This window comes from Nyctibius grandis, chromosome 11 (assembly GCF_013368605.1).
Source record: "Nyctibius grandis isolate bNycGra1 chromosome 11, bNycGra1.pri, whole genome shotgun sequence".
Classification (NCBI taxonomy): domain Eukaryota; kingdom Metazoa; phylum Chordata; class Aves; order Nyctibiiformes; family Nyctibiidae; genus Nyctibius; species Nyctibius grandis.
In genome coordinates this window covers 12,817,927-12,841,086 of record NC_090668.1, presented here as the reverse complement: position 1 = coordinate 12,841,086, position 23,160 = coordinate 12,817,927, and the positions used below count along the sequence as shown (strand labels likewise).

The following is a 23,160-nucleotide window of genomic DNA, read 5'->3' as shown; positions in this document are numbered from 1 at the left end:
GATTCTAGCTCATATGTATACTCACATAATTATTTCTTTATTGTGATGGTTGACTCCCTATAAGCTAATCTAACAACTCAATTTAGGATAAATCAGAATAGAAACATTTTTTAATTCTGTATCTTAATAAATAAATAAAATTTATAAAGTAGTTATTTTCAAAGAAAAATGAAAACACTCCAAAGATAGTTATAAAATTACCTCCTGTTTTAAAGTGAGCCAGAGCAAATGTGATTAACTGTAGCATCACACTTCATCAAGTGCTAATAATTTGCTATAGTAGTCAAAACTTGAAATGCAAAGTGGATGGATGTGGACTACAGCTAAGAAATAAAGTTACAAATTCAAATCTACATCTTTTTCAAGCTATTAAAGCCAAGTTAAATGCTCTTCTGCATGACATTACTAAATAATAATGCAATCCAAAGCTCAATTATAACAACTTAAGACTTCAAATGTCAAGTCAATTTGCATATTCAAAACATACATGCCTATTGTTTGTAATACAGACACACATGCATCAACTCAGATCCTTTAAGTACCTGCACACACTGCTAATGTGTAATGTCCCAATTTGCAGAAAGGTATTTTACACTGAACAACAATGGGGTTTGGGGTTGTTGGATTTTTTTATTCAGATTATATAGAACAGAAGAAAATTGTGTTATCATTGGAAACAAGTCTACAAGCTAAAATATTTGAACAGCTCACAAACATTAATCCAAGTTTCCTGCCACCATGTCAAATATGTGAACATCAACATGTGGAAACAAATCAAAGACTGACACCAAAATAATATATCATCTTTTCCTTCTGCTTTCACATATAAGGCCTTTCATAAAACAGATTAGTTCCCTTCAACTTTTGATCCTGAAACTGTATTAACTGCATTTAATTTATTAAAGGAATCAGAAGCTTTTGCAGATTATGCACAGAATCACGGTTTGAACACTATTTTCTAAATCACCAGAACAAGAACATGTAATGGAAAAACGTATTTTGCACCCCTACACTACCTGTCAGAAAAAATTGTAGCATTTAGATGAAGCCTGAAATTGCCCCCATCTCTAGGCTGCTGGTAACGTTAAGAATTACCTTTCACACTTGTAGCTTTGGGAGTCCGGTGGGAAGTCCACAAAGATGCCTCTCCCCAGCCAATCCTTGTTGCAGCAGTGATACGAACCAAGTACACACTGTCTGGCCTCAGGCCTTCGAGGAGATACTCATCTGAAGTCCCGGGAAGCTCCAGGACTTGGATTTTGGTCTCTGTGCTGAGGCGGAAAGACAGACGATACAGGACCACCTGACCTCTCCTGTATTTTGTGGGAATTGGCAGCCAAGAGATGAGAATATCTGTAGGACTCCTGCTTGTCAAACTAATTTCAGGAGCTCTCAAGGGAACTAAAAAGAAAAGACAAAGCTTTTAAGCTCAGGAAAAGAGAGATGGAAAATGCTCATCTGACACTTTAGCCTATGATGAGGTGCCAGTAATGTAAGAGTAAATAATCCAAGAAGCTTTGTAGATTCTTGTTTATTTTAAGGACAACTTGACAATGCTTATACTTCTCACCTTCAGCATGCAGTATAGCCTTTGCAAGCTCCTTTCTGTAAGGCCCTCAACATTTTCTTTTCTTATTGCTGCCAGCAGTAATCAAACGCAATCGGTCAAGGTTAGATGCAGCAGCTTAAACTGAGAGTCTAGACAACAACCTGTACTGTTGAAGACCCAGTGCGTGTTTTCTTCCGCCAATCATGTAATGAGGATAGTAACTCCTGGCAAAGAGACAGGCAGACAACTGGAACTGGCAATGTTCCATGCTGCCAAAGGTTAACCCTGTCAGAATTTATTAATCAGTTCTAATGAACTATACTAAACAGTTTGTTGTTGCCCTGATGTTCAGATTAGTTAAATCACTGCACAGAAATAAGTTAGTAGGGTTTTCTATGAAGTTCTGCTTCTACCAACAAGCACATAAACCAAAAAAAAAAAAAACCAAAGCAAACAAACATTTTTTTTTTTTTTAGAATAGCAAATTTTTATTCCAAATTTTCCTTCAAAATTTGCAAAAGATGCAGTGGGTGTGCAGTTTGATGCATGCTTCAGGTGCCCAAGAGAGAGTCATAGAGACTAAATCCCAGGCTATCATCAAATTCTCAGCACTGAGGAAGTTCTTAAAGATCTAGAATAGTTATTTACAGAATTTAAAGAAAGCTCATTCAACATAGAAAAAGACACTGTGTAATATATAATATTGCCGTGTTATTTTATTCTCATTCTTTTCATTAGATGGCTCCATCTTACATTGCCCATATCCAGAATTCTCACTGATGTTAATGGAAATTTAGGATCCTCAAGAGCTGTTAACACGAGATCGTACATTTCTATTCAGTGCAAATAAAAATGTTCACCTAAATCCATGGTATTTGTCTTACCATCTTCAAGGGTGTGCTGAGTCACATGATCTGACATCTGACTGGCTCCCAGAGGCATATAAGCTACAATATAGAAGGTGTAGTTGCTGGCTGGTTCCAAGTCATCAATAATGTAATGGGTTGTATCATTTCCAATGACCACTTGATACTCTTCGTTATTTAAACCTGGCATAAAGCAATGGTTAGACAAACAAAAATTCCTGACAATCCCTAAACATCAAATTATCTTGGCTTTAAGATCTTAAAGTTATTTCATGTTCTTCCCCAGCCTACCTCTGTTTTTTCAAGCCTACTAAGTAAAAGTAGGCTTTTAAAAGTACTCTTTTATGCACAGGAGTAACTGTGTCTTGCTGTGGTGTAGATTATGGTGTTCCAGGATTTTCCTGAATAAGGGATGCTGAATGCAATTCTAAACCCTATTTAGAATTAGTCACAACAAACTGTGCCCAATGTACAGTAACACAACAGACAAGCTCTAATAGCCTTATCATTCATACCAAGCTTCTAAATCTATTTGTTTAGAGTCAGGGAGGTTTTTTTCAAAACCTATTTACAGAGCCTTTCTATAGCCGACTGCAAGGAATGCGAGGGCTCCACTCCACCAAAAACAAAACAAACACCCCCCCAAAAAAGAAACAAACAGAAAGAATTTATTCAGCAAAATGACCTCCTTTTATCCCTGCGAATTCTATTACATTTGATTGACATTTTTTTTTTTCTTTAATTTGGAGAAAGGCCAATATGAACAGACCAGAATGATCTTGAAAAATGTTTGGCCCCTTAGTGAGTTGTTAAAAAAAAAAATTCTCAGCAATTCACATTAAAATACGCATAGCAATGCATGCAGCAGTCCTTGTCTTTGTTGGGCTTTATTCCTATAGAGTAAGGCTATAAAGTGGAATAAGTGTGGTGAAAGCTGCTGTGTTAACGAACAATTCACACCAAGTGCATGTCAACTTAATCAAAACTCTAAGAGCCAGCTCCTTCTCTTCACAACTGAATTTATAAACAAAACGAAAGGCAAATTCCACCATTAAGTTTTCCCACATTTATGAATTAACTTGATAGCATTTTAATTAGACAAGATTACGAGCATCTCACAACAGACTAGTTAATGGCTTGTTAATTAGGAATTGCAAGGCACGATTTCTGACCTGCTAAACAAGATCCTTGAGCTCAAATTAAAAGGACTTGTTCTCTCATTGAATGGATTGCTAGGCCTCATGCAGAGGCCCTAATGAAACAGCCATAATAGAGAACAAGGCTTGCCTTCCACCACAATCAGTGTTCCCTTTGTGCCTTTTCTAAATCACTAACAAGGAATTAACACACTCCAACATGCACGCTCATCAGACCCTTATTCTTCTTGCTACTATGACCCCGATTTGAATGTAAAATATTCTGCTTAAAGAAACAAAAAACAAAAACACAAAAAAACACCTGTTAGTTTCTTCAACTAACTTGATTAAAACACTAACTTTTTTTTTTAGTAGGGAAGAGGACCTGAACCTGTTTTTACAGTGAAACTTCAGAATACTCGAGTTGTGAAATTAAACAACAAGTGACATTACCTTTTATATTCAAAGCACCTACCACATTGGGAAGTCTACAGAAAAAACTCTACAAAACTGCATATAATTAGTGTATTATCCAGTTTTCCTTTCTGTTTAAAGTTTATGGAATCATAAGCATCAGTACAACTTAGGAGGCTTAGCAAGCACTGTTTTTCTTTTGCAATAAAATGTTCTTTATTCATGCTGACAAATATGGTTCCTAACTAAAAGAAGAGAGCAATATATGAACATAAATGTATAAAGTAAAAAGTTACACATGAGAAGCTTTAAGCAAGATACACTCTAGTTAAGTCAGATAGATCCAAGATCATTTTTAATCTTCATTAGGGTCTGAAACTGGGTGTGAGGGTGGACTGGGAAAAGACAGGCTGAAAGGAATAATGAAAGCCACACATTCATACAAATTATTTACATTAATACATAATTATCCAGAATTCTTACAGAGTAAATAAGGTGTTGACAATGTCAACAGTCTATGTTAGCAGTCTATGGCCTGGTATGGTGTGAATGTCATAGACTTTCCTTAATATTTAATTTGCATTCTTTAAATGTAGTTGCTTCTAAATTTAGATTAGAGATGGCTAATGTGATACTGTCTCACAAAGGCATTTTCTAGGTTTTTTATAATGCCTCTGATACGTGGGCAACATCCTCAGAAAGGTTTACAGACTATCAGTTAGAAAGCAATTATTTTTACAGAAGCGCAGTCCACTAGCCTTTGAAGCTCAATATTTTTTCTACAAAACAGAAGTGTTTTTACGTCCTGATGCAGATCGTCTGGTACTACTCAATCATGTTACCAAAGAAAAAATGCATGCAGATCACCTACATTTTGATTCCCACCACTGTAATTACTCCTCTTAATACAGCCCTCCCCACTTTCCCTGCGTGGATTTCTTTACTTATGTGAAAGGATGCACAACAGCATTTTATTAAACAAAGTAAATATCACAAGACAGTCTGGAAAGATGAAAAAATGGGTATTTGAGAAAGCAAGTTCAAATAAATCAAAGTTTTTTGTTTGTTTGGCTGCTTTTATTTGGAGTTCGTTTTGTTTTTTAAACCAAGACAAGCTACAGTCTTATTTCACAAGGTATAACCTCTGGATAAGCAAGCAAATGCAGGAGGGATTGCAAAATGATACTGCAGAAAACACCCTTCAGAACATACTCTTGCACAGTAGTGAAAGGATGTATTTCCTGCACAAATACACACTTCCCTAAGGACAGCTTTCCAGGTTTCTTTGAAGTTACCCAGTCTCTGCTCTCTACATTGGCACTGGACATACAATTACCCAGATAAAGCTAATATGAATAAAATCACACTAGATAAGAGGGGGTTGTGAACACAATACCTCAGTGACTGCAAGTGTAGGGGGTAATTTCCCTCACCTCTTGTCCTCATTATCTTTTAAAACTCTTTCCTTCCTTCCTTCAGACAAAATTCTCTTGTGTCCTGAAATACCCACTTGCAAAAGCAAAAGCAGCTATTCCTGCATCAGTATTAAAGTAATTAAGCTGTCCTTCCTGTCCTCTGCTTAGCAGATGGCAGACGGGTATTCCACACAGAGCTGAGCATCTGCAGTCCTGCCCCTGAATAAACCACTTACTGAATAGAAATGGAAAAAGAAATCACTCCTAGAAAACAGAGCTGCACTGCAGCTTAGTTTAAGCCATGCACTTAACAAATTTTCAAGTCATTTGGCAATCATTTCTCCTGCTTATGAAAAATGCCTGTTTTCTGTCACCTTAAAGATTACCTTAACTTAAAGCAATTACATGATACCAAGAGATTTTAAAATGTCTAGTTACTCATTTTTATTCTATCCATTCCCTTTTATATAGGAATTTATATATCATTTCAGAGACTAGGATAAACCATGCATGGCTATTTCAGCATATTTTAGAGTTTGAGTATACTTCTCTCATTATAGGAGACCAAGGGGTGAAAGGAGAGTGGATTTTACCTTTCAGCCAGTATTTGCTCTAAGAGAAGATAGTTAAGCCAATAAAGGATCAATTATTCTGCTCCAAAATATCTGAACGTCAGTAAAGCCACAAGAATTTGAAAATCTAGACAGAAGAGCTGTCTCTGGTGAAAAGTTCAATTCTGTAAGCCTCCAGGATTCTGTTGTACGTTCTTGTCCTTCCCTGCCAAGCACACACACACAGAAGAGAGTAGGCAAAAGCTCCTGCTGGGGACAGAGGGAAACCCAGATAGTAGTACGAAGGCCCCAGGTTTTAAAATTTGCTCACTGGAGCAATCAGACAAGGGTGATTTGGAAGAACACTCAGTCCCACAAATGAGATGATGTGGCAAAAACATTTTTCCCCAAGCACGCCTGTTGATTACAATATACATTTATATGCTGGTATGCTCTGATGCAGCCCTGGCTATGAACCATTCAAATTTGACAGTCTTTGCAAGGACATTCAAGCTCTTACCACATACAAGTAGTTAAATAGTATTTAAATCAAACTGCTTACCTTCTGCTTTCATGTAATGTACGGAGTATGCAATCACTTTGTCTGAATTATATAGTGGCCTCTCCCATGCTAGCAGGATCGCCGAGCTTGACATCGTTTCAGCATGGACATTGTAAGGTGCACTGGGTCTGTCTTCTGACATAACTACAGTAAGCCTGGCGCTGGAGAGAATAGATCCCTGGCTATTCTCAGCCATGCACTGATAAATGGCATCATCTTCAGGAATGATCTGGTTAATCACCAATTTACTGAATTCAAAAGGAAGAAAAAGGGGGAAAGAGTTCACATCTTGGATAAACTTAGCTCTACATAATGCAACAAGAGTTATGTTTGCCTCTACTTCATGAGTTTAGTATAACTGACTTACATGCCACAAACTCTTCTATTAGAAATTAATATGCAGCTGTGAAATTTAGCAACTGGAAGTGTTCCTCAAAACCTGTGTTTATGTTTATGCCTGCAAAGCCAGGCACAGTGAAAACAAACCTATTATTCCATTATATATATATATTCTATATATTCTATTATATCTATTCCCCGCCTGCAAAAAGCAGAACCTTAAGACTGTCATTTCTTAACCAACTCTTTAATATGAGCTGCTCACTCTACAGAAGTGGTGAAATTGAGCCTCAAACAACTCACAAGACTCTGGTCTCTGCTACATTACTGTAAATCTAGAGCAACTCTGTGGTGAAACTCTTCAGTTTGCCCCTGAGGTAAGGCAGTGATCACAAAAGCTTGGCTGAGGATTTTAGGTATTGACCCATCTGCATTCCTTCTGCCAAGGAAATATCCATAACTACACTGACTGTCCAATTTCATGTTTACTTGAGTTATATCTTGCTTGGCTATATTTAGTTACTGGAATGTCATCCTTTAGTAGCACATCACTAGCACAGCTCTCATACAGCAATTGTAATCTTACCTGTTGTACATTTTTATTCTACCATTGGAGTGTATTCGCCTTCCATTTTTTAACCATGAAATTTTAGGGGCAGGATTTCCTTCTGCCTGACAGGCAAAACGAGCAGTACCAGCTCTAGGCCTTGTTAAACTTTCCGGCCATTCCACAAATGAAGGTGGAGCTACAGATAAGTAACAAGGGGGGAGGAAAAAAAAAAATCAAGCCCCGACAAATGCAAGAACAGTCAGAATAATAATGTATTTTCCACACACAAACCTCTCTCCTCAGGCCACTCAAATACACATATACCCATGCAGAAAGCACATTCCACGTAAACAACGCACATTTGTTTAAAGATACATACTATCTGCACAGATAGCAACATTTCTACGCATTTTTGTTCATGCATTTATGAATACAAACAGCCTATGACATACTGATCACAAAGCATACACACATATTACATATTTCTGCTTTGTTACGGGATTCTTTTCTATGTTGAAAGCCTGCCTTCCCAGAGCAAACATTGCACCTGGGTATCTCCAAGTGCAAATGAACTGCTAGTTTATAACTCAAACATTAAGTATCTGACACTTCTCATCTAAGTCAACAGATAGAAGAAGGCAGCCACAGTTCTGTGATCTGTTTCATCTCTGCAGTCTCCCTACAGCCCTTGGTGCACTATATTCGAGATAAAAATTCAGCCCAGTACCTAGCACAGCTCAAGACAGACACAAGATGTTAAAACACACTGTGGAAGTCAAAGCAGGCTCACCCAGCACAGTGAGAGTTGCCATTGCTACAGTGAAGTTCCGTGTGCCTGGAATAGTGGCTCGACACACATACACGCCTGCATGCTGCACCTTCACATCAGAGATCATGAGGTTCCCATTTCCAAGGACACGGGTATTGAAGACATCAATGGACTTATGGTCTATTTGAGAGAGTGGGAGAAGTGTGATTACAAGGCTGCTCAATGTATTTTAGTAACTTATCTAAACAGGGTTGCCTAGGCAATAATGGCATAGATAAGAGTTTAAAAGTCAAAAGATGCAAAGAGAAATAACCGATGAGCTTTCAAAGGTTTCCATTTTGCATTTCCTTTGCTCTTCACTCTAGTTATCTGACCATTCAGATGGCTGGGTCTCACCACTTGATAAGTGGTTTATATCTGAAATTCACCATCACCACTAAAAAACTAATGCCATTTTCCCAGCTAGCCTCCCCAATCACCTTGCACTATGATTTAGTTCATCACTACCAGCATCCACATCATCTTTACAAACAGGGATCACCTATGAGTATATTTGATTACCATGTATCTTCTTCTACTTTCACAGCAAATGCTCTGTGACTGTTAGGTAACTTTTTTCTTACTTGTTTGTCTATAAGAGCCATTGAATCAACCAGGAAAGATATGTTTATTTCTCCCACTTCTAGAAATAAAAATGTAGGAAAACTTTTCATGATTTGCTTCTACAGGTACAGTCCTGACTTTCACACTTAGGTAACACATCAGAATAAAAACAGAAATCGTTTTCATGGAAAAATGTGATGCATTGATGAATGTTACTATTCTTACTGCATTCCCTCTCTGCTCCCATCCCAGGCAGACTACTGGGGTTTGGCTATACCTATCCATAGTCCAAATGGCCCATTAACACAAGGTCCAAATCACATTCACATACTGCTTCTGAGAAGAAGGGGAGAAACATTTACAGGATTGTTTCACAGGATGCAACCACTCCAACCTGCCCTAACTCACCACTGATCCTACTCTGAGTCACAGGTCCCCGGAGGACACCATCCTGCCCAGCGCTTTGCCCACACTGCGCTGGGAGCAGGGTGGGACTGACAGCTGAAGTGGGGAGTCCAAAGCCTCAGAAAACCTCAGGGCTTCTTAACACCACTAGGGAAATATGCAACTAAAAGTGTTTCACTTACCCTACCCTAACCTACTAATCGTTACCTACTACGTGAAGCCTCAGAACCGTAACCTAATTGCTGAAATCCTTTCTTTCCAGTTTCACTTCCTCTCCACAGGCTGAAGGTCATACGCTGTAATTTTAAGACCTACCTAACCGGCTCCATGAGATGATCGGCTTTGGATTCCCTGTGGCTACACACTCCAGTATGACAGTTTGATGAAGAGAAGCTGTAATGTTTTGAGGACCAGCTATTATAGATGGCTTGTGAAGAGGCTTCAAGTCTGAGGCTTTGGGAGGAAAAAAAAAAAAAAAAAAAAAAAAATCAAAAAAAAAAATCAAAGGAAGTGAGAACAATTAAACAAAACGTCAATTAAATATGAAATAAAACATGACTTTCTTTTAAGGATGCTTAAAATCAGATTTACACCAAAGCCTTATTTCAATAATTGTGGAAACTTACACTGTACAATATTTTAGCCACAAGATACAAGCAAGTAAAATTATCATTTCAACGAGTGGTTCAGAGGACAGTTACAGCTCTTCAGTGCATGTAAGTGTTTTTGCTATAATGTAAAAAAGAATATAATGCCATTGAAAAAAATCTCACATGCTGCATACCTGGAATAACACTCAGCACTGCCTCAGTGCTTTTACGCCTATTGGCTATTGTTGTGGCAACACATCGATAATTCCCAGCATCCTTTTGTTCAACACCATAGATCTGAAGAACTCCTGTAGGTAGAGCGGTTATCCTGTCACAGAAACAAAAAAAGAAATGCAGATAAAGCCAGTGAACACCATCATGGATTTAGCTACTTGATTTACAAACAGCCATCGCTACACTGATCTGGGAACAGGAGGCTGGAGACTCAAAAGCATTCTCTATACATGACTCACCTCCCCACACTTCTGAACTACAGGCGAGATTCCCCCCAGCACCACAATGAGAGCAGAGGAATTTACTTTCAACAAGCAGATCTTTCTCACCCTCCGAAGCAACCATCCCAACCTTCTTTAGCCAGCTACTACATTTGTACTATTCAGGTTGGCTGATTCTTGGCAGCAATTTCTGATATACTGGCATAACTGGTATACCGTTCCCAGAAACCCACCTATGCTTTCAATTTTTATGTTTCTCTTTTTACCTTCCTGTGCACACTAGGTATATCTTAGACATGTTCAACAACAGTTACATGTCAAGAAGGACAGGAGTAGTTTCAACAAATACAATCTGGACATGGAAAGAATCTAGCAGGGAACAGGCTGTCTGCTTCAAGTTAATCAATTCAAGAGAAGTCCCCCCCTCGAAGAACTTCCCTAGCATGAAGTGTTTTAACTCAATTTTATGTACATATAATTCTTTATTGGCCCTCTAAAGAAAAACAGGTTCAGCACCAATCCTTCTGTGAAAGCAATCCCGCTAGTTCAAACCACCCCCACAGCCAAAGTCCACCTATTCTGTAACCCACTGCCAATTCCCATTCCTGAGGATGACTTGCATGTAAAATTCACCAATAACAATTCATAGGTCAGTGATTACTGGGTAGACAATAGCGGATGATTCTGGTCTGCACTCATAACACCTATTTAAAATTCATTAACAATGTAACTATTACTACCTATTTTAATAGTTGACATACTATACACATGGAACCTTTTTTACGTAATGGCATTGCAAGTACTCAGATTTTCTTCTTGAGGCAGGCTCAAAATTATCACAGAAAATAAATTACATTCTAAAATGTGTAACTCTACATACCTGTCCATGACTAAAGGTAAAGTTGTTCGATTCACTTCCCATGTCACAGTGGCAGGAGGGTTTGCTGTTATTTTACAGGCAAATCGAGCTACTCCACCTTCTTGGACCTCAGTTGAAAGTGGCTGGACTTCAAATGCAGAAATGCCTAAAAATAAGAGAACATCAAATTTAAAGGACTAAAGTAAGGAAAAATTTCTGGCTAAACAAAACTCCAGATCATAGATCAACTTGCAAAAATACCCAGAAATACTTCCAATAGTCCTCTTTTCTACATGCAAAGAAAGATAGAGCAAAGTTGACAAGGTAATTAGACCTACAGCATGGTTTCATTGGTTGAAGGTTTACTTAAAATAACTTTGCTTTAACCTAATTCAGTGAAAAAATGTTTCAATGAAAATGACACTCTCAAATAGAATGAAGCACACAAATTGACTGGCATGCAGCTGGAAGCACATCAATTATTAAACTAATGAAGTTCATGTCGATTCAACTAGTTTGGGACTGGGCCCCACTACATTTCAAAAAAAAAAAAATTGACTGCAATAGAAAATTTCCAAAATAACATTTCGTTCCTGACAGTCATATTTTAGTCCTTCAGTAAAGGCATTTGCAGAATTGTACAAGTTCATGTTTGATAACAAAAATACATCAAAACCAAAAAAGAACTCAAAATAAGTTTAATCATGTAAGAACACTTTCATCCCAACAGTCTGAGAAGTCACCTGGCAGATGCCTGATGCACAGAGCATCAATATAATTTTGAGCATTTACAACTTAAGGAGTTCACAAAATTGAGCCAACGGAAGTAGAAGATCAATAAATACCTTCCAGCTAACAGACACCTAAGAAATTGATCAGTAGTTGGATTTCTTTGCTCAGAAAATAAAAGCCAAAGGGAAAGGAATACAGAACCCCCTAATTAATTGCTTATTGACTGCTACTTACAACATAATTAACAGAAAGAACAACTCTTCAGAAGCAACTCCTTGTGGGTAACTCGCAACACAAATAATTCCACACACATTTCCACCCCCTGTAACTGCTGAGGGAACAATCTCTGCATAAACTCAATGGTACTGATTTGTTTTTAAAAAAATCAAATTTCAAGTAAATTCCTACCCTTGTATAAATTATACAGAAACATGATTTCAATAGATAAACCAATATTAGTAAGTTACCCATCTCTTAACATTCAAGTTTTTTGTTGAAAGAATTCCTCTATTTTACTTGTTTATGAATTTAAATGGTTTTTCATCCTATTTACTGTAACATGTTCTCAATAATGCCTTTCTGCATAGAGGACACATACAGTACTGATGCACACCAAGCATCCTAACGAATGCTCCACTCCCCCGTCATTTTAATACTACTGCATAGCATCAATAGATTAACATTGTAGCGTGAAGGAAATGTGACATCACCTGGTCGCTTTCCCCTCCATGCACAAATTAACTCCTAATGTGGGCCTAGCTACATAACTTAAAGAATCCTATTCCTAGTACACCTACTTTGGTTCCCTGGTCAGAATAAAGCCTTTTTTTGCACCGCATTCCTGTAGTTGCATAGGCACTGCGGGAATCAGCGTTCCTAATCATACCAGCAGAGTTAAAGTGTTGCAGCTTTGCGAACAGACCTCCCGAAGATGATGATTACCAAAACAACCGAACCGCCTTGTACAGAAAAATCACCTGAAAGTTGTTGCAGCCACACAATGCAAACACTGTGGCCATTGGAAACCAGGTCTGGCACCTCAGATGTGATGCAGACTCCCAGGACACAAGCAGAGATGCTCCTGGTATCCATTTTTACGACCAGTCCCACGCTTTTGGCAGCAGGTCCCCACAGCCCCAGCACACTCTGCAGTCTGCTCCGTACCCACCTTCACCGCAGACAGAACTAACCTCTCTCCCCAGCAGAATTTAACTCAGTTCCCTATGTTCCACTTTTTGTTCTTTCTTTGACTTTTGAGCAGTTCCAGGTTCAAGAACAAACAAAAAAAACCCACAACTTGCATAAAGGTGTTACAACAGAAGTCTTACATTCAGAGTCTGCTGGGGAGGACACAAAAACAGTTCTCCCTTTGAACAGATTTTCTTTTGATTGCTAAGGAATCGTCAGAAGGAAAAAAGACTTAATAGTTCTTTGCCTACCTACAGAAGTTCAGCTTCACAGAACAGGACTCTGTGCAAATCAAATAACCTGCACATACATCAGGTTGTTCCCTTAACTCTAAACTTTCTGGATTTGCTTTCTGCTGAATTTGATGCAGTCTGACTCTCCTGTAGTCTTCCACCACAGAAGCGGGGGGGAACATCCAGCTTGTCTTACTTCCCCCCTTCTCTGTTCTAGTTCTTCCTTACACAGACAACGTGTGCTCACCTGGAGTCAGAATAATATTTCCCTAGTGCCTTTCTTAACAGATTTCCTAACAGAAAATTTAGTGCTTTGCGTTCTTCATTTACTTACTGAAAGTATGATGTAGTAAACTAGGCAAGTCTGCTTAGCTTTCAAAATAAAATCTCTAGGGATGTAATAAAGGGATGTAATAAAGACATAGATAATAAGAACAACACAAATCAACACGAGCTTCAGAGCCATCATGTAGCACAGCTGCAGCACACAGCCAGTGGCATAAGAAAGGACCATTTTAACAAGGCAGTCTCATCAAAGCAAAGCTCTTACACACCTTTAAAAGTGTCATCTCCATAGGAACTATAAAATTACACCCAGAATTTTCTTATATTGGTACGATTATTTAAAAGGGACAGAGTGAGACAACAGAAACACAATATTTGGTTTTCATTTATGCATATAAAAAGAATTGTTTATTTCCATGCATCGGGTACATTACCACTGATGATTAAAGACAGAAGTGAGACTCAAGAACTACAAAAGAAACTGAGGAAAATTAGTATTTCACAGAACACAAAATGTCATCATGATAGCAAGCAAGAAGAGATTCAGTTATACAGTTTAGAAAATCCAATGCAAGTTGTTAATTGAATCTGATATTTAAAGAACATTTCTTCACCTGAGCAGGAAGAACGTATTTCCTCAGAAAAATAATCTTTAAAGACAGCAAAAGACAGAACTATGGAGAACTGCACAAAATCTTCAGAAACGCTCATTAATGTCATTAAATATGGTTTTAGAAAGAAAAAACGCCCCACTTATCTCTCATCTAAATTCATACATTTATCCGTTTAGCTCAATTCTTGCTCCTTCTGTATCTTTTTTCTTTACGCAAATCTCTGGTTTCTTCTTAATTCTGACTTTATTTGTTCCAGTAAAATCTGTTTTTACGAGTCTATTGCTGTCTCGTGAAACCTGACCTCTTTGTAACAGGCTTGTTTTCATGGCAAGCGCTGATACCAACTCAAAACCCCAAGAACAAGTCATTAAAGCGGTGCTGTTAAGAGGCCAGAGCTCTATAAAATGGATAAGAAACAAAGTCTCAAGAGACATACCTTGTTCCCCAAAACAACCCTGCAAAACGCAATAAATGTAAGTGCCTTTTTATTTGAGTTTCCCCCCCTCTTCTCCAGTCTATTTAATCATTTTGTTCCTAGATTTATAGCCAAAAGAAAACAATTAATGCTACTCCGAGAAGCTGATGCTCCCACCCTTTTTAACTTTCAAGATACTAAACACTGCTTACAGAAGAAAACAATAGCTAGAAACTGTATTCACTTTCATAAATTCCTGCAATTTGTGTGATGGGAACGTGTCTGTATAGTTACTTTTGAGTATTAATATCTTTGATGGCATAAAACACACAGTTCTGTCCAATAAAGTTATCTATCCAGGCAGAAATCAGAATTCAGTTCTGGTATGAGTTCCCTCATTTACCATTGAGGCTCAAAACCCAAATGATTACTTGCTGTCACATGCTGATTAAGTATTAGAGAAACACTGCTGGTGTCTCCTGCACCATACACGGATTGAATACTATCCTGCACACATGCAAAAAAATTTTGTGTACCTAAACAGGTTTACATAGATTTAGCTATTAAGGTACAAAAAAGTAAAACTTAAGCAGCTCATCCCTCACACCTTTTTTGTTTGTTTGTTTAAATACAGCAGCAGTTCTTCACTCACTTTTTTTTTTTTTAAAAAAAGAGAAAAAAACAAACACAACACAACACACCCCCACTTCATTGACTCCTGAAATGAAGTCCTGAAGTTTGTTCAAATACAAATCCAGGTGACTTGTTCCCTTACGTGCTGCACTTTCTACTCACACATTTTGTGTCATTAAGTGATTTTCTGAATGAGCTCTTTTAGGAGGGAAAAGAAATTCCAACAACCTACAGGTTTATTATTGTTAAAGCTTGCTAGTTTCATCACAGCTGACACTAGCCCAAGACTGGACTGCAACTGTAAAACAAATTAACTGAAAGAATGGAAGATAAAACCCCTGAACTTGAATTACTCCCTGAACTGAAACAGTAGCACAGAATTGGGTTTCATCTAACCAGAAAGCAGGAAATATTGAGAAACTCTCCTGCACATGATACCAACCACTTAAGTGTTTCTCAAGAGATGATGGCCACTCAGATAGATGAACCGCTCAGGTGGAAAGAACAAAAGTGCATAATGCCATTTGTAGAACTTACGTGTTAATGCTATTAAGAATTACACAATAGCCCTAACCCTTCAAACGACACCAAGGATCTTTCCCCTTTTTTTAATTCTCAGGTGAAGAGGTTTCTCTTGAGAAAAACAAACTCGTATGTTAAAGAAAAGCTATGGCTTTTTCCAAATAAATGGATTTCAGGACAGCACATGATAAATTTAATATTATATTTTCTCTTCTAGATCTAGTTTTCATGATGCTCTCTCTCTCTCTGAAGCAGTGTTTAAAAAGGCAACAAATATACATGTGTATTAGATTTCAGTACCGAAGCCAACTTACACGTATTTTCCTCAAGTTTAGTGTGACTTCTCAGTCCTTGCAGGAGCAAGGCTTAAAACAGATTATGAAAGGAGTTCTGCCATCCCTTTTGGCTATATGGACACATATTTCCAACTGATTTGCTACTCAAATGGCACACTCTGGTCTGGATCTGGGTTGGGAATAACCTTTACATGAGTATTGACAGATCCAGACATGCGGCAAGACTATAGACACACAGCTATTCTTCCCCATTTCTGATGAAGCAGCTGGAGTACACAGAGCTGGAGCTGTCAAGAAGTGATCTAATGGGTGGACCTTTGCTGAGTTTCCCAGGAGATGCTAGTAAAAATTAAATAAAGTATTTCAGAGCTCAAGTTCTGCTTCGTACATACAGTTCAGAGGTGAATGTCACACAAATGGAACAATATGGGTAAAGTTTTTCATAACTGTAAGTGAAAAGAGATTACTGTGAAATGGTGTTTTGTATGTGCTACTACAAGCACAGTGAATTCTTACATTCATCCTTTAAATTTTAAATCAAGTGTTGTTTGACCTACAATTATTATTTTTAAAATGCGAGGCATAAAACTGAGGGATTTCATGAGAAAACTGAACCTGACCCATAAGAAAGATTGTAAGAGCTGGGACCTGATTAGCCCTGGGAAAGGAAACTGAAGAGTGAAATTACAGTCTTACAAGTATACAAAGGAGATATTAGAGGAGGCAGGGAGCGATGACTCTCATTAACCAGTAAGAACAGAAGATGCAGGAAGAAGCTTTAGCTCTAGCAAGGGAAGTTCAGGTGAGGTTGCCAAAGGGAAATGCCTGGGCTGTTACCTATCCCCCCCCAAGGGCAGTGACACTGCTCCTGCCACTTTCCTCACACCAAATGCCACAGTAAAGATCCTTTCACAAAGAAAATAATTTTGTCATTCACAAACATCCAGAATCTATTAGTCTTTTGGTTTCTTTTTCCCCAGGCAAAAAGACTTGTATGAAGAGGCTCTTCAGTTTTCAGTCTTCCTCCGCCTCCCCCCTGCCTTCTCTTTCATTCTTCTTTGCTCTTCAGAGCTTTACCAGTGTGGTACATTTGACATCAATAGGCCCTAAAATCTAAAACCAGAAGCATCCCTCCGTAGAAACCAGTGTCAGTCAGCAAACGATCCTCTAAGGCATAATAGACAGCTGAGATGTGCCACCATCCAACCTCACCTGGAACCACTACTGCTGGACAACAATTTGTACACTTGCCATTCCACAGCTGATGTATTTGAGTAGCTTTATCAATATCCTTACACATCTCCATTCTTTTCAAGCCAAGTGAGTCAATAAACTTCTTTCAGAGAAAAAAGTGACAAGATGATCAACAGGTACAAAAGGTAGCCTCTGATGCCTCAACAGCTGTTCAACTACATTAGAAAGAGGACCGCTCTACTGATTTTTAGAAACAAAACATCAACATGCTTATTTAAAATTATACATTCAGGATTTGAAAACAAGTTGAACTGCAGATAAGTTTTACAGCAACACAAACCTAAACTGTTCAGTCAAAAAAACACCTGACTATCTTTAATCAGTATAGGTGCAGTCTACAAATGAGTGCTGCTTTTTTTTAGAAAGACATCCGTGCAACAGAACAAACACAAAGTGCATGGGGAAATTAAAACCTTTCAAAGTAAAATATTATTGGCTTTTTGTTTGTTTGTTTGTGTTTTTGTTTTTGTTTTTATTATGAAGCAGGTTATAACCTGTTATGTTTCAACTTAAAATTAATAGTTTTAATCTTAAAAAATCCTAAAGCCAACTTTGGCATACAATGATCGTAATTCCATACTAAACTATGGAACCTTAAACACACAAGGAAAATCTCTCCAGATAACTGTAAAGTCTCATAAAACAGGATTTCTAGGATGCAGGTAGATGACAGCTCTTGAGGCGTTTAAAATGCCATGTTTTTAGTAAGCTGCTAAGGAAGCAGCTTATACATCAATTCATGCAGAAGCACATAGTCTGTAAATGTCATCTAAGAGGACGTGTATTTTGCTCAAGGAGTTGGGAACATGGTGCTCCTAGTTCACCAAGAAATGTGGCTACAGGTCTAATTTAAATTATAACTTACTTTCTAGATAGGAAACAAACATCTCCTTTACATTATTATTTAAAGGCAACATAATATCCTCCCAGTGAAGTCACCAAAGTACCAAGAATCTCCCAACTGATTCTGAACATCTCCAGTTACTACTAAATATGAATATAAAATAGTGGATATGCTCATATAAAGTATGAGCATCAGAGAACTCTAAATTCTAGCAGGGACTGCTTTAAGGTTGTTGATCTAACCTGTCCTTACAATTCACTGTGTCATGATGCACTCAAAAAAATTTCAGTAACCGTGAGGCTGCTAGACATGGACCAGTATAATTTCCTTGTAGTGTCCTGTCAGAATCTGTTTATTGTATCTTTTTTCCTACTTAAATTGTGAATTTCTTGGCACAGGGACTGCATTTTTTTCTGCATTTGCTCAATTACAAGCAACTGCTGTCTTCTGCATGTATGAGACTATATCTTAGTTTACAACAATCTTAAATCCATTAACAAGGAACCTGGATTTTTCCTTCCCTCAGGTTCTCTTTTTTTTTTTGCAAGCATCCTTTTCAAGTTTCTCTTCATTAATGCATATTTTATTCAGCAGGACTACCATACTGAACATAGGTGCTACTGTTGATGAAAGGGATTATAATGCTCAGCTTTTCCTTATAGATTCCTGTTGACTTTTTTTTGGTCCAAATTATATCTGTTTTCAGCAAAACACCATGGACTGAAATTAAATCTGAGGAAGAAAAACCTTCCCTTCCGTAACTAAGCAAAAGGTTTCAGTTTAAATTCATCAAAACTTTTTCCATGAAAAATACTAGTTGGAGACAAAAATGTAAATCTGGATATGGTAATGAGTCATGTTTCCTTTAGCCTACGCTGAAATGAAAAGTAGTCACAGAAGTGCAAGTAATGCTCCCTTTAATAAACTCTAAGCTGTTCAGGAACATACAGAACAAAAACCCCAAAGCCTGCTGGGTATACTGGAAATATCAGCAAGCAGGATAACATTTAGTCTGTCACCATGCTATTTGTGAAACAGATTACACGGTGTATTTTCACAGATATTTCTTGAGTTAAACATATTTCCAGGATAAACCAGGATAAACCTAATACACCAATTTTCTCTTCCTAAAATGAAAACAAAAAGATAAAGAAATGTTCCTCTATGGCTTCACCAATATGAAGAAATTCTTAAGACTGTGATAGTATGAACACCATAGCAGCAGATTTGAAGACAAGAGTTCAGAATCATATTGAAAAATGAATCCAGTCTCAATCTATTACCTTAGAGCATTACAACTAAATAATAAGGAGGTTAAATGAGACTGAAACTGCTGCATTGATTTGACGCTATCAATAATTGATACGAGATACCTATTAATCTGTCTATCCCAAAGATTTTTCTTAACCATTTGCCATTTAAAATCTCCTAGCAGACATTTTAACATTTTAAAGAAGGTGCATTGGAATTACAGCTTCTACAGAATGCAATCATCTCCTACAGTGATCGTTATTATTCTGATACTTTGGAAAACCCTGTTGAGTGGGAAATTACAGAGCTGCATTTTTAGGAGCCACTAGCTTAGCACTACAACTTGGGTTCCTCTTCCCTTCCTACCATTTTTTTTTCCTAAGCCAAAGGATAGATTTTACCAAAATGGGATGACATTTTGGGAGCTACTGGCATAGCTTATTGGCATCCAAGCACTTCATGTTCACAAATCCAGAGAGTTTGAAAGCCAGATGTTTAAGACTGCTGACACATATTTCTTCATTTTTCCCAACCGGTTCACACCTGTTGACCAGTAGGAGTCTTGTCCTTGATTTCACTAGGCTTTGAGACAGGGCCTTACTTAGAGAGGTAATAGACCCTTCACTGAGAAAACACTGTGCCTCCTCAATTCTCTAGATGATGTGTGTATTACTCCACAACTCTGGCATACATTGCTTTGTTGCGATCAGAAGGAGGGAAGAAGGAAGACAGGAAGGGAAGGGAGTTGTTCCGGTTTGTTTTACTAATATTTACAAAATATTTTTTATGAGTGCAAAATATGTCAGTCTTCAACTGAAAACACAAACTTAAACAATTAAAAAAAGTATTTTTAAAAAGGTCCAAATATTGCAAAAAACTAACAAGATTAGAAACCCCGTTTCTACAGTGTGAGAGACATGTAAGCACAAGGAATCACCCAGGTTTGGCCATGAAATTTGACATTCCCTGTAGATGGAACTGATCCTTCACACCATGTGCTCCTCACATTCCCATTCACAGAATAGTATTGGCAGGTTGTAGGCAAGGAGCAAATCTCTCTGAGGCATTAGTCTGCTAGATCCTCTCAAAAATCAGATTTTGACTTTTGGAAGGACCAGAAACTGCTCTGCACATAGGGGTAATTACAGAAAGCTTTCACTGATAAATACCAAGGAGACCTCAGATGAGGTAACAAGTGAGGATTGCGGCCATCTGCCCTTTCTGCTGTTCTCAATTCATTACCTCTGCTCTGGACAAATCTTCTCCATGGCCCTGATTGCTAAGCTAAAGGGTGAGCTCCTTTGCAGAGCTTACTGCAGTTTTGCCTCCAACAAACTGCCAGTCAATTACATCCGGGAAACAGTCTGCTCTGCTAAAACTTATGGTCACCTTATTGCAAAAACATTTACTTCTAGCCTACCATATACTTAGTTCTGCCACTAAAACTAAACAAAGAGAGGGACATGCAAGAGAGAAAGGAATGGAAAAGGGAAGAAAAAAAAGTATGTTTTAATTTTTCCTTTCCTCTCTCATATTCTTGCCAACCTGCTGACAGACACCTAAGTAGTGTAATTTTTAGCCAATGATTTCCAAACTAAGATGCAGATCACTAGGAATTACTCTCCAATCTCTGATAAGAAGGGAGAAAAGCAAATAAATCCGTAGCTTCATATATAAAACCCACACTTTCAGAATACAATCCAAAACTGTTTCTTTGTGCATTAAAATCTTTGCACAGTAATGTCCATGATTGCCTCCCTCACAAAAAAAAAAAAAAAAAAAAAAAAAAAAAGGTAGCATTTGCCCAGTCACAAACTAGCCCCTACTTTTCTGGTACTGAAGAATGCTATAATCTAAAGGCAATGAAATAGAGAAGCAAAGAGGTCAACAGCCTGAGCACCCTTGAACAAAAGTTCCCTTGGAGATGTCAGCTGCAATCTCATTTGTTTCCTCTAGCACTTTCGGGTCCCCCTGCTCCTTTCTTTAAAGCTCCTAATTCAGTGGCTGACAAATGATCACTTTAAAAATCTCTGTACAGGAATAACCAAGTCTGAATATGTTCACTAAAGATCACTAAACTCTCCAGTGTTTGGGTTGGGACTAGATTCTGTAAAAGTGTTTCTGGCCACACACAGACACACACTGTTTTCACCATCAGCTTCTCAAAGCTAAGACCAGTCTGAAGTTTCATATGTAGTATTTTCTCTTCCTGAAAACTTGGAAGTCAAGTAGACTGTTCTGGACTAGGTTTTTAGGGAAATGTACTCATTTATTCTTTCTTTCCTACAGTATCCTCTTATTCCTTCTTTCTTACAGTATCCTCAGAAAGTAGGACAGTATATTGTCTTCTCCACATACAGAATGGCAACTATTGTGAGCAAGTTTCTGATAAATCCCAGTGCAGCAAGTCAAGAGAAGAGGAGGACTCAAATGGATACATGTTGAAGATAGCTAACAGGAAAGGAGAAGAAATTTGACAAGATAAGGAAAAAATTCCCCCCACCTCCCCTAAGAGCCAAGAATAGCCTTTTCCTTGTACATCCCAACTTTCCTGAGTTTGTTTCTCTTTTCATTAAAAAAAAACAAAACTTACTTTCCCTCTTGCAAGAGCTCTTTACAAGTGCAAGGTCTGGACAGAGTATCATCTTTGGCTGCTCCAGAGAAAAAACAGCAGAAAAAAAGAAGAAATGAGGCTTGTGGTTCTGGAACAGCCTCCCTTTGGTGAAGCAGTTTTGGCAGTGGCAACCCCTTCCTAGACACATGGACATCACTGAAGGCAGAAGCAAGCCCTACCACTGCCATTTAACTATTGTCTCAGAGGCTTTCAGTCCTGTAAACATTTGTTTTCTGGGCACAGGACACATCAAATGACACACCAGACTCTCAACATTTAAACATGTGGCTGGCTGTCTAAGCTTTCCTTCTTGGGTAAAACTGTGAATTCAAAATTATTATAAGCATCACAATACACCAGAAGTCTCTATGATACTGATCCATTTTTTTCAAGGATAAAAGCAATCATTTCATCTCAGCATATACTGCACTTTATGAAAGATGCTCTTTCCTTTTGCTAAATAGGCAGCATATGTTCACTGACGTTAACCTTAGCAACAGAAAAAGTTCATCATTAGCATGTCCGCTGTATGTTAAGAAAAAACATCGAAACAGTTAAAGAAAACGGTCTCCTCAGAAGTGGACAATCACCATTCAGAAAGGTCTCTTAAATGCAGAAACATGCATGAACAGAAAAGTACAATTTGACAAGGTGACTGTTATACTGTACTGTTTCCTCATTTCTTCAGACCATTGGAACAGACACACAGCTTGTTATTCATGACATATTAACATAACTGTGACAATAAATGGGATCCTAGGCAGCACCAATGTGCTAGAGAAAATAAAAGGAGGATCCTAACTGACATACTACCAACCCATGAGCACCTTATTTTACTGTTCGTTCTCTGGCCCATCAGGTGCTCTTAGAGCCACACTGAGAGGACAATCCAGGAAAATTGCAGTGCAGGGGCACGCATCAAAATTCCCAGTCTGTGAAGGAAGAAGGTACAGGATAATACACCCAAGTCTCTCTATTTTACCTTGGTCAAAGCAGCTAATGATATTGTAACAACGGCACTTTCCACCTCCTGCAGCTATGTGTAAGCTATTCACATAACCACACACACTGTTTTAGTACACCTCAATCATTTAATAAGTGGCAAAAAATAAACCACTACCACCCTGCCCAATGAAACCAGGCAACATATAACCTCAGGAGTTATCACTAGCACTGTTTTAAAGGAAATAAAAGATTAAGGCTTAGAAATATGTGG

General features: G+C 38.0%; 1 protein-coding gene across 1 annotated transcript in view; it reads right to left on the bottom strand.

Annotated features, from left to right (window-relative positions):
- PRTG (protogenin) overlaps window positions 1–23,160 on the bottom strand; it is an 82,406-nt gene that overhangs the window by 37,697 nt on the left and 21,549 nt on the right. Inside the window, 8 exon segments of the mRNA XM_068410440.1 lie at window positions 1,096–1,401; window positions 2,434–2,598; window positions 6,494–6,741; window positions 7,419–7,578; window positions 8,173–8,331; window positions 9,475–9,612; window positions 9,944–10,077; window positions 11,085–11,229. Coding sequence (XP_068266541.1) covers window positions 1,096–1,401; window positions 2,434–2,598; window positions 6,494–6,741; window positions 7,419–7,578; window positions 8,173–8,331; window positions 9,475–9,612; window positions 9,944–10,077; window positions 11,085–11,229 — 1,455 coding nt within the window.